The sequence below is a fragment of the Notothenia rossii genome (assembly GCF_949606895.1).
Source record: "Notothenia rossii genome assembly, chromosome: 9".
Classification (NCBI taxonomy): domain Eukaryota; kingdom Metazoa; phylum Chordata; class Actinopteri; order Perciformes; family Nototheniidae; genus Notothenia; species Notothenia rossii.
The window spans coordinates 72569486-72580030 of record NC_136907.1 but is presented as its reverse complement, the minus strand read 5'-3'; the positions used below and the strand labels follow the sequence as shown (position 1 = coordinate 72580030).

Below are 10545 nucleotides of genomic sequence, written 5' to 3'. Positions count from 1 at the left end.
GAAGTTTCTACATCTTAATTGGATTTCACCTGGTGGTCAATACAGTTAAATTGCACGACCTAGAGAAGACAAACACGTTAATGAAGTTTCACATCTGACCATGCGTATCAAACCAAGCAATGAATCCAAATATAAAGACAGATGGATATGTCCAAAAAAATATCTGTTTATGAATTAAAATAATATCGACATGTAAAATATTGTCAAACTCGTTATTTTGTGTCAGTGTTCGTTGTCCTGACAAGACGATGACTGCATTTCTATTTTTGGAGCAGCAGGTCGCATCACGCTTGGGTTTTAGTTTCACGTGTTGTTGACACCTGTGAAACCGAGAGTCACAGCAACGCGTTTCTTCCATTTCCACTGACACAGGTAGACTCAAACAGGCCACGCCCACTCCCACGGGTAGACTCAAACAGGCCACGCCCACTCCCAGGTGAGTCGACTGCCCTCACAAAGCCAGAAGCAACACAAAGGTTTCTTACCTCGCATCTTCTCCCCCTGCAATAACAGGTGAGATGTAGGTCATTAAATGCTGCCTTTTATGTTTTAAACAAGTATCAGATGGACATTGTGTGAATGATATGTGTGGCAGGAAGCCGGCTTATTATCCAACAGGTGATTTAAGTGAGGTTTTGTGGAACAAGAAGCTCTCAGGGCGTGTTTGGGTTTGTTTAAGATGCTTTGTTCGACCTGTTAGAATTGTTGCCTTTGGGTGGCGTCAGAAATATTTGGATTACTTCATGTGGCGATGACTACCGTTGAGAAACATGACAACACAAGATGGTATTGTGCAGTGGACATGATGAGTTCAAGGTGGAGAGGATTGAAACTGCATCAACCAGTGACGCTGACAATGATGTGCATATTATCTTTTTTTCATAAATAAATAATAATGCATGCTTCTGTGCCACAGGAATGCATATTTTTATTTTTTGCCCACGTTTTCTTCAAGTCAAATTACAAATGCTTTTCCCTAGTGCTATGCTTCTGTAATTTAACATATGTCTATGAACATCAGGATGTTGACACTATGGCTGGTTATTCAAACGGAATTAATCGCAAAGCAAATGGGATATTTGTTGTCACTGATACTAGACAGATACCTTTTTTTGCTAAGTTAGTTTGATGAGTAAATTGACCAGTATTAAACGCAATGCAACCTACTTTATTTGTCCCATAGGAGCTATTTTCAGAGGCACATGGAGCAATAACAATAAAAGAAACGCTGTACAATTAGAAAGAATATATGAAATGATAGCTCAATGCAACCCACCAAATGAAATGCACTTCATGCATTTCATCAATACAATTCTTTAAAAACACCTTCTGTGCAATTTCAGGATGACTTTTCAACGCTTAAGAAGACAAACAAAACAGAGCTAATGTGAGAAAAAAGTAAATTAGGTTAAATCGGATGTGACTTCAGATACGGAGGCTAAGATTTCTGAGCTTTTTAAGGAGCTCTCGAACGCCTCCTGTGTGCAGATGTGTTCGTGTGATAAAGTTTTAGAAACTCCTGGGAATGTTGTGACAGTGAAGGAGCCATCACTGCTCTGCTTTGATGTAATTTACAGTAGTAAAAAACTGAACGTAAATGAATGTATAACTGTCTCCAAATCTCCGGTAAGTGAAACCACTTAGTCCGACCTCAACCTGATCCAGTTATTTACAGTTTAAGACGCTTTTAATTAACAATGTGCCGTCCGTTTCACTGTTAGCCAACGTTAGCTAAACATTTCCAGCCGGTGACAACAAACTGCAGTTTAAGGAAATGTGTATTAAAGTACTTCTCTAAATGTTTCATACAGAGAGTGAACACTGTCAATATACCCTGCAATTCTTCCTGTATTCAGCATTGTTATATTTCGACAGAGGTGCACAGTAACTAAGTACTCAAGTATTGTTACTTATGTACACATTTGAGGTACTTGTACTTTAGTTTTGAATGAGTATTTTCATTTTTCTACCAGTTTATTTTTCTTTGGAAGCAAATGTTGTACTTTTTTCTCCTATACATTTATTTGACAGATTTATTTACTAGTTTCTTTTTACAACATCTGATTTTGACACAAAATACTTAGGAAATACTATTTTAAATATGTTTATTTGGTAAAGATTAAACCATCAAACGTTATATTCAAATTACTAAAACCATGAGTTGGGTAACAGAACAATAATTGACTTAAGATTTTTTTGTTCAAAAATATTTCACAGTTCCAGCCTCTTGTGAAATTGCAATTAGGTGTTATACTTTTGAGTATATTTTCCTAATTGTACTTACAGTATAAACCTTTACTTAAGTACCATTCTCCATGCAGTTATTTTACTTGAAATAATTACTACATTAAAAACCACAATACCGCAGTGTAGAAATACTCTTTTACAAGTGAAATACCAGTACCTAAAGTACTCATTATGAAGAATGGCCCATTTCAGAAACAGTTATATGATATTGTTTTATAAATAAGTGTTTGTCTCTCTCTTTTTTCCAGGTGGAAGTGACACACCTGCACACACCTGTGATATTCCTGTTGGAGTTTACTCTTCATCTCTGTCTGTGTCTCTTCAGGCAGGATGGAGGCATGTATGATGAAACCAGAAGTCAAAAAGAAGCCAAACCCAGTAAGATTATTTACATATAACACAAAAGCAAGAACCTAATGCAAAACACAGTGTGAATACTGTCAGATAATGATTCTGGAGTGTATAAATAATCCTAAACTCACATACAACAGACGTAAATCTAACCAATCTTATCATATCTATTTCCTGTTTTCTTCTCTGTCCACAGCCGAAGCCTCCTCTCAAGCCTTCAGAGGTACTGTCATATAAACTCAAGCTTTAGTATGCGCTATCACAAAGTTAATCATGTGTTTGCTTTCTTTGTTACCATGCATGTGACGGGGGTTTATATATGTTGACTTCTGGATGGCTTCACATTTCAACAAACTCTCTTCGCAGATTAAAAGAATGGAGCAAGAGAAACAGAAAGGAAGTCCTCTGGTGCCTCAACGACCTGCAGACGCTGTAAGTCCAGACATCTTAGACCAGTAGTGTTTCTCCACAGGTAAAACACATGTGATACGATGTAGGGTCCACATTCTTTTAATGTATACAGCTTCTACTCTACATATTTGGTTTGGCAACATTTCTTAAACATCTGGTAACATTTAAGTAAAATAATCAGTCTGTGTTCCAGTGAAAATGATTTCTTTCCCCTTTTTTAATCACCTTTTTCTTTGCCTAAAATATGACAAAACAACACAAGATATGGATGTGCAAAGATGACATGTATTTTTTTTTAAAACAATCAAGTTAAACAGATCACACTAAATAAATAGAGGTAAATAGATGTGTCCACTCTGTGAGGAAGAAGACAAGGGTTCAATCCATCAAATCCGTATGTTGTTTTAACACAATACAGTCACTTTTAAAGATATTATTAAATAATGATGCAAGCTGGATTTAGTTAATATCCACTGGCAGCTTTCAGCACAAAAATAGAACTGGACTTTAAATCAGCCTTGAATAAATATTTAAAAGAAAATCATAACTTTTCAAGCATTTGTGAGCAGTGATTTCCATACAACGCCTTCATGTCTTTCACTAGAATCACTAAATACAGAGTTTGATTTGCAACGAGACTCAACAGTTGAAAAAACAGATGTGTGTTTTGTGTGCAGGAACTCGGTCATACACAATACCGAAAGAGAGGAGCAGCAACAAACACTGAGGTATTTAGTGTACTTTCACATGTTGAAGTTTTTGTAGGGCAGAGAAAAATGAACATCTCTTTGTCAGGGAATAATTCTGTATACATGTTTACCTTTTGCCCTCTGACGCAGAGGCCCAGCCTTGGGCAGCCGCTATCTCCCTTAAGGAGGGGCTGCCCTAGCATGTTGTTGTTGTTACCAGTTTGTGACCGGGCAACTCTCGGTCAGAGATAGTTGTTGTTGTGGGACACCTGGAACACATCCTTCTCGGGGTGCAGATGACCCCGAGCCATAAGCGACAACAACTGTGATTCAGTTTCACCAGCTGTTTAGCAGGGGCGGCGGGTACTGTAGGCTAGGGAAGCCTTCCCAAATATTTGTGTCACTGCATCCTGGTAAAAGAAAAATATAATGTAGCCTATAATGTTTGTGTCTTTGACATTAGCGCTGCCATGCAGCCACCTGTGCCCTGTACTACGAAGCCAGTTCCACAGACCCTGGATATGTTTGAGTTATCTTAACTAACCCTAACAAACGAGATCTCGCTAAGTGGTCCTACGACGCTGGTTATCAACTCGGTAAATCAAGCAAGGGTTTCTCTCTCCAACTGAGAGCGCGTTCACGTGAAAGGGGCGGGGTTAGAAACATTTGAGCAATCACAAACAGGGACAAGTCAGAGACGTATCTGGGACAAGTGTACTGACAGCGCAGCGTCATACTTCATTAATATGAACTTTAAACATCCGTGACTTAAAAATATAATCCAGGATACAAGCCACATAGTTGCACCTGCAAGGTGAATACAGAACAATTGGTTAAAAAATAAATAAACTACTATAAAGTGTTTGAAAGCGTTCAACAGGTTTATGATATCACTGCCCCATCTAGACACAAGTGGATCTGACTTTAATTACATTTGAGTTGAGTGTTTCGCTAACCCAATGTGTTACTTAAAATTATTCTTATGCATACGGTATGTGACAATGTGAGTGTTGCACGGCCAGATACGGCTCGAGAAGCTGACTCAGATAAGGAAATATGATACATTATGATATTATATGATCGATGATCTGATTGATGATGTGATATCAATGTGATATAAATGATACGTGTGACACGTCGGCGTCTTCTCTGCATACGGCAGTTTAAACTGTATTTCCTTTATCCTGTAATATGACTTGATAGATTTAAACTCCGCACACTGAGCTCTGATTGGTCAGCAGGCGGTGCTTTCACTGAGTCGATCTCTTTTTTGACAGCGTCAGGTAAAAAAAGTTATTTAGCCTTCCCAAACCTGAGCCTCACGCGCCGCCTATGTTGTTTAGTCTAACTAATGAAGAATGTTGATTACCCTTAGCGAAACTAGTTAAAACCTCATACGAGAGGAAGGGTTCTTCAGAATTGATTGTGGCATCTCCTCCGTGTGGTCAGACCGTGGCCCGGGACATGTCTTGTGAATTCTCCGGCCGAGGCTCCAAATAAACCGTCAGTGTTTGCCATCAAAGCTCCAGCTCTCCTCGTGTCTCTCTGAGTCCTGACTCCTATTGCTTCAGAAGTTTCCCCCACACACATGAATATTTTATATTAAAACTAAAAACATTGTGGTGATAGAGTGGTTATCGCTGATTTGACTCCAGTCTGGGACATTTTCAAGTCCTAACCTTTTGTATTTCCCTTTGTTTGTGTTTCCTCTCTCATCTCTACTGTAACTTCCTAATAATGGCACAAAATAATCCGTACAATAAAATGGAAAATGAGAAATTAGGTCAGTAAATTAATCATCAGTATTCAGATTCACATGGAAAAAACAAACGTCAAACCATTTATGATTTCTATGATAATGATTGTAATAATAGTTTGCTTTTTTTTGCCTGCATATACTATGTGCATTATTGTCTAGAGTCTGATAGCCTGTTTTCAAAAAACTAAGTGTATCTTCATCTTTTTTCATCCTCATCAGGCGAATGGGAACTCTATACAAACTCCTGTGGTTCCACCCAGACCCACAGAAAAGGTACACAAACACTCCCAATATCTAAAAATACAATGCAGTGTTTCTCATATTTAAAACCAAACACAGAAGTGTAACCTGATACTGTGAGAACATGTGTGTGTCATGTCAATAAAGATTATTAGAGATAATCAGCAACCTTTGGAGTGTGAGAACAGCTAAGAATGGAGAAATGACAAAAGGCTTCATGTTACTTTACTGTTCAAAATATCTTTTGTTATTTCTCGTGTGTGTGTGTGTGTGTGTGTGTGTGTGTGTGTGTGTGTGTGTGTGTGTGTGTGTGTGTGTGTGTGTGTGTGTGTGTGTGTGTGTGTGTGTGTGTGTGTGTGTGTGTGTGTGTGTGTGTGTGTGTGTGTGTGTGTGTGTGTGTGTGTGTGTGTGTGTGTGTGTGTGTGTGTGTGTGTGTGTGTGTGTGTGTGTGTGTGTGTGTGTGTGTGTGTGTGTGTGTGTGTGTGTGTGTGTGTGTGTGTGTGTGTGTGTGTGTGTGTGTGTGTACTTCAGGACACCACCAGATACAGCCAACGCAAGAGGATACAGGCTGGGGACACACAGGTACATATCATATGGCAGATTAATACCATTTGCAAATTAACAAATTCAACAAAAATACAATAAAAGCTCATCCAAAAACAGAACCCCACATACAGTAGATTAACTATATTCAACATTTCCTCACAGTAGTTCAGTCTTTTCTCTTTAACCTTCCATAGCTTCTGCAATGTCCCCATTTTATATAAATTCCCCAAACTGTGTCCCTCCTGTTCCTCATCAGAGCCAGCCAGAAGTTACCAAAGAGGAAACCGCCATTAAGCAGGTAATGGAGCCGGAGTAATTATTCTGCAGCTCCGACCTAATTGAAATATAGTTTATATAATACATTCCTCTTTGTTTACATGTTCTTTGTGGTAGACTGATCAGTCGCTCCTGACTGGAATGTTTCGCCAAAAAGAGAAACCGCCTTCGTTCACTGTAAGAAACACACCTGCAGCTCTGCACTGCATAAGTATTGTTTATGTTTATTTGTTTGCTTATGATTCGGCAAAGGTTTTTGGCTTCACATAATCGTACACTTTTTGTATCCGTTGTGTATGCAATAATGCACAGTAGGTGGTTACTTTAAAACAATGGAGTAGAGGAGAAAAACATGAAGTGAAGCAGTTACCTTGGAGCTCGTTGAGTCCATATTTTCTAATACCGGATCACCTTAAAGGCATCATGAGGTTTTTAGTGCGGTTTCTAAACTTAAAATTCAAATCTAGCTCCTCGTCCACGGCACAGTGAGGGCAACGGTGCTCTATCTACACTTGATTTGCTTTCAATTCTGAATTAGTATGGTTAATTATGCAAAGAGCAGTCCTCAAATTAAAACAAGAAGAAGCTTAGTTTAAAAGTTGTATTTTTGTGTGTGGTCAGTTTAGTTTAAGTTGTTTAAGAAAAAATATTTTGATATATTTATTTTTGCCTTATTCAGCTATACATAGTGACTTAACAGACATTTATTGAAATTTTGGAGAATATTTCTTTAAATATGTACTTATCTTTCCTCATCATACACTGACTGGAGGACCTATAACTGGGTCATTGAATCAATAAGGTGTATGTAGAAAAGAGCAATACAAAGGTATACCACAGTCAAACAGGTTCCTGGTGGAAGACAGGTGTGTGTGTGGGTGTGTACGTGCATGAGACATAAGTGTGTATTCAGACATACAATAGGTGTGTCTCAGCTGCGGTTGGGATTCTGTTCAGTAAGTCATCTCATATTTATCAATGACAGAAGATAAACATCCAATTAGTGATTCTATTGATCAGAAGGTGTTGTGTTTGCCTTTCTTCCTCAGAGTTACGTGGCCCCAGACAAAGAGGAAATCACTGAAGATCTCCCGGCCAAAAAGACCCTTGGCAGCAAATCGGTATGTGTGTTTTGATGTGTGTGTTTTGATGTGTGTGTTTTGATGTGTGTGTTTTGATGTGTGTGTTTTGATGTGTGTGTTTTGATGTGTGTGTTTTGATGTGTGTGTTTTGATGTGTGTGTTTTGATGTGTGTGTTTTGATGTATGTGTTTTGATGTGTGTGTTTTGATGTGTGTGTTTTGATGTGTGTGTTTTGATGTGTGTGTTTTGATGTGTGTGTTTTGATGTGTGTGTTTTGATGTATATGTTTTGATGTGTGTGTTTTGATGTGTGTGTTTTGATATGTGCGTTTTGATATGTTTGTGTGTTCCTGTGTTGACGTCGTGCGCTGGTGTGTGACATGTGACTGTGCTTGACAGGCCGCTCTGAAGGGAGTTATGAAAGGGTTACAGATCAAGTCGTCACCGAAGGTATGAAGCACCGTGTGTTTGGTGTTTCCTGCTGGTGGGGGCTGCAGCTTTTATCCATAACGATATCTGTTAATGACCTTTTACATGGAAGTACCGTGGCTTATGCTGCAGTGGTGATAATGGTGGTGGTTGAACAGTAACTGCTTGGTGATATTTACCTGGATTGTTTTTAAATGAATGGATATTTGAAAGTGTTGTCTTTGGTTTAAAAGAAGCATTTTGATAACACATGCTCAAACTAACCGGAGTTTACCCTGTGAATGATTTGATGAGATTTTTCGATACACCCCTAGTGCCTTTTGTTTACATGTTGGTGTTTGCTCTTGTCTGTTGGTATGGAATAAAACATTTGAGATGATTATTGTGCTGAAGATTGTTGACTCTTATTAAAGGTCAGCAGAGACCCGAGTCCAGAACCCAGAAGCGAGGAAGCCGGCTCAGAAAAGGAAGAAAAAAACAAGCCCGAAAGAAATGCCGAAGCGAAACAGGTGAGAGAAAAACTGTCTCTGAATTTTTCTTTCTGGACAAATAACACAATAGTGGTTAAAAATAAAGTTTCAGAGAATAACAAAGTGAAAACATATCTTTAAAAGTGCTCAAATAAACAACTCAGAAATAAAATAAATAAATGTGCTAACACTAATTAAACCTCACATTATGTTCACGTTTCTCTCTCTTTAAATGTCTACAAGCAAACAGGGAGAACATATTTCAAACCAATGTGTTAAATAAAGACATTAATGTGGCTTTCTGTTAGACAAGTAAACATCTAATTGTTTTCCACTTTTTGTTTAGGATATCGGAGATAAGATTGCAGGAATGTTCCGCAAAACTCCCAAAGAGAAATCGTCGTCTCCTGCTGTGACGGTAACTTAAACTCTTCTGCTCCTTTTCACATCATAAATGTCACTTTCAGTCTCTCAGTTCCTCGTACTCATTGTTCTGCTATTTCACCCGCAGGTCCACAAAGCAGACAGTGATCCTGAAGATGAAGAAGAGGAAGAAGCAGAAGATAAGGTAGCTTTTTGTTATGGTATAATCTACAGAGTGTCCCTTGGCATAAAGCCCACTTCACACAGAAACAGACCGTTATCAGGGGTGTCAAACTCACACACAATACACAGTGGGCCAAAACAAAAAAATCGGCACAAGTCGAGGGCCGGACTGGTTCAATGTTTATTGCAAAACTTATTGAAATGAACTTATTGCACATATTAAACCTGGAACTAACAAAGCTTAAATTATTGCCTATAAAAACTACATTACATTTAGCTGACGCTTTTATCCAAAGCGACTTACAATAAGTGCATTCGACCAACAAGATACAAACTAGAAGAAAACAGAATCATATAAGTACATCAGGTTTCAGCTAAAACATTTCAAGTGCTACTCAACTGGCTTTAGATAAGCCAGTCCTTTATTAGTATATAATTGCTTTGTTAGTAATTCTATCGCTCGAAGTGGAGTCTAAAGAGATCAGTTTTCAGTCTGCGCCGGAAGATGTGTAAGCTTTCTGCTGTCCTGATGTCAATGTGGAGCTCATTCCACCATTTTGGAGCCAGGATAGCAAACCCACGTGTTTTTGCTGATGGGAACTTGGGTCCCCCTCGCAGTGCGGGTGCAGCGAGCCGTCTGGCTGATGCAGAGCGGAGTGCACGTGCTGGGGTGTACAGTTTAACCATGTGCTGGATGTAGGAAGGGCCAGATCCATTCGCAGCATGGTACGCAAGTACCAGTGTCTTGAAGTGGATTCTAGCAGTTACTGGAAGCCAGTGATGGGAGCGGAGGAGCGGCGTGGTGTGGGAGAATTTAGGAAGGTTGAAGACCAGACGAGCCGCTGCATTCTGGATGAGCTGCAGAGGTCGGATGGCACATGCAGGTAGACCAGCCAGGAGGGAGTTGCAGTAGTCTAGGCATGAGATGACGAGGGCCTGGACCAGAACCTGCATCGCTTTCTGGGACAGCTGGGGACGTATCCTCCTGATGTTGTAAAGAGTGTATCTGCAGCAGCGGGTTGTAGCAGCAATGTTTGCAGTGAAGGACAGGTTGTTATCTAGGGTCACACCCAGATTCCTTGCAGTCTGAGTCGGGGAAACAATAGAGGTGCCGATGTTGATTGTTAGGTCAAGAGTGGGATAATCTTTTCACGGAAGGAAAAGCAGTTCAGTCTTGTCAAGGTTGAGTTTGAGGTGATGAGCAGACATCCACTGAGAGATGTCTGCTAGGCAAGCAGCGATGCGTGCGACGACCTGGGTCTCTGAGCGGGGAAAGGACAGAATTAATTGGGTGTCGTCAGCGTAGCAGTGGCATAAAAAACCATGCGGGCTAATGACAGACCCGAGCGAGTTTGTGTACAAGGAGAAGAGGAGAGGACCAAGAACAGAGCCCTGATGGACCCCTGTAGTTAATTGACAACATTAAAGGTCCCATGTCATGCTTTTCTGGTCATTACCCGTCCCCTTGTGTGTTATGTAGCTTTTTCTGCATGTAAACGG

The 10545-nt window shown here is 39.7% G+C and overlaps 1 protein-coding gene across 1 annotated transcript in view; it reads left to right on the top strand.

Annotated features, from left to right (window-relative positions):
• Positions 1 to 1542: 1542 nt before the first annotated feature.
• The window catches only part of LOC307019952 (uncharacterized protein), a gene marked incomplete at its 3' end in the record, with an annotated part of 29423 nt that continues 20420 nt past the window's right edge, over positions 1543 to 10545 (top strand). The window contains exons 1-14 of the mRNA XM_079651048.1: positions 1543 to 1626; positions 2573 to 2625; positions 2795 to 2821; positions 2965 to 3030; positions 3687 to 3737; positions 5677 to 5730; positions 6229 to 6279; positions 6500 to 6541; positions 6637 to 6696; positions 7569 to 7640; positions 8000 to 8050; positions 8443 to 8538; positions 8846 to 8917; positions 9011 to 9067. Of these exons, the coding sequence (XP_079507174.1) occupies positions 1602 to 1626; positions 2573 to 2625; positions 2795 to 2821; positions 2965 to 3030; positions 3687 to 3737; positions 5677 to 5730; positions 6229 to 6279; positions 6500 to 6541; positions 6637 to 6696; positions 7569 to 7640; positions 8000 to 8050; positions 8443 to 8538; positions 8846 to 8917; positions 9011 to 9067 (777 nt within the window). The 5' untranslated portion in view covers positions 1543 to 1601. The remainder of the gene's footprint in view (positions 1627 to 2572; positions 2626 to 2794; positions 2822 to 2964; positions 3031 to 3686; positions 3738 to 5676; positions 5731 to 6228; positions 6280 to 6499; positions 6542 to 6636; positions 6697 to 7568; positions 7641 to 7999; positions 8051 to 8442; positions 8539 to 8845; positions 8918 to 9010; positions 9068 to 10545) is intronic.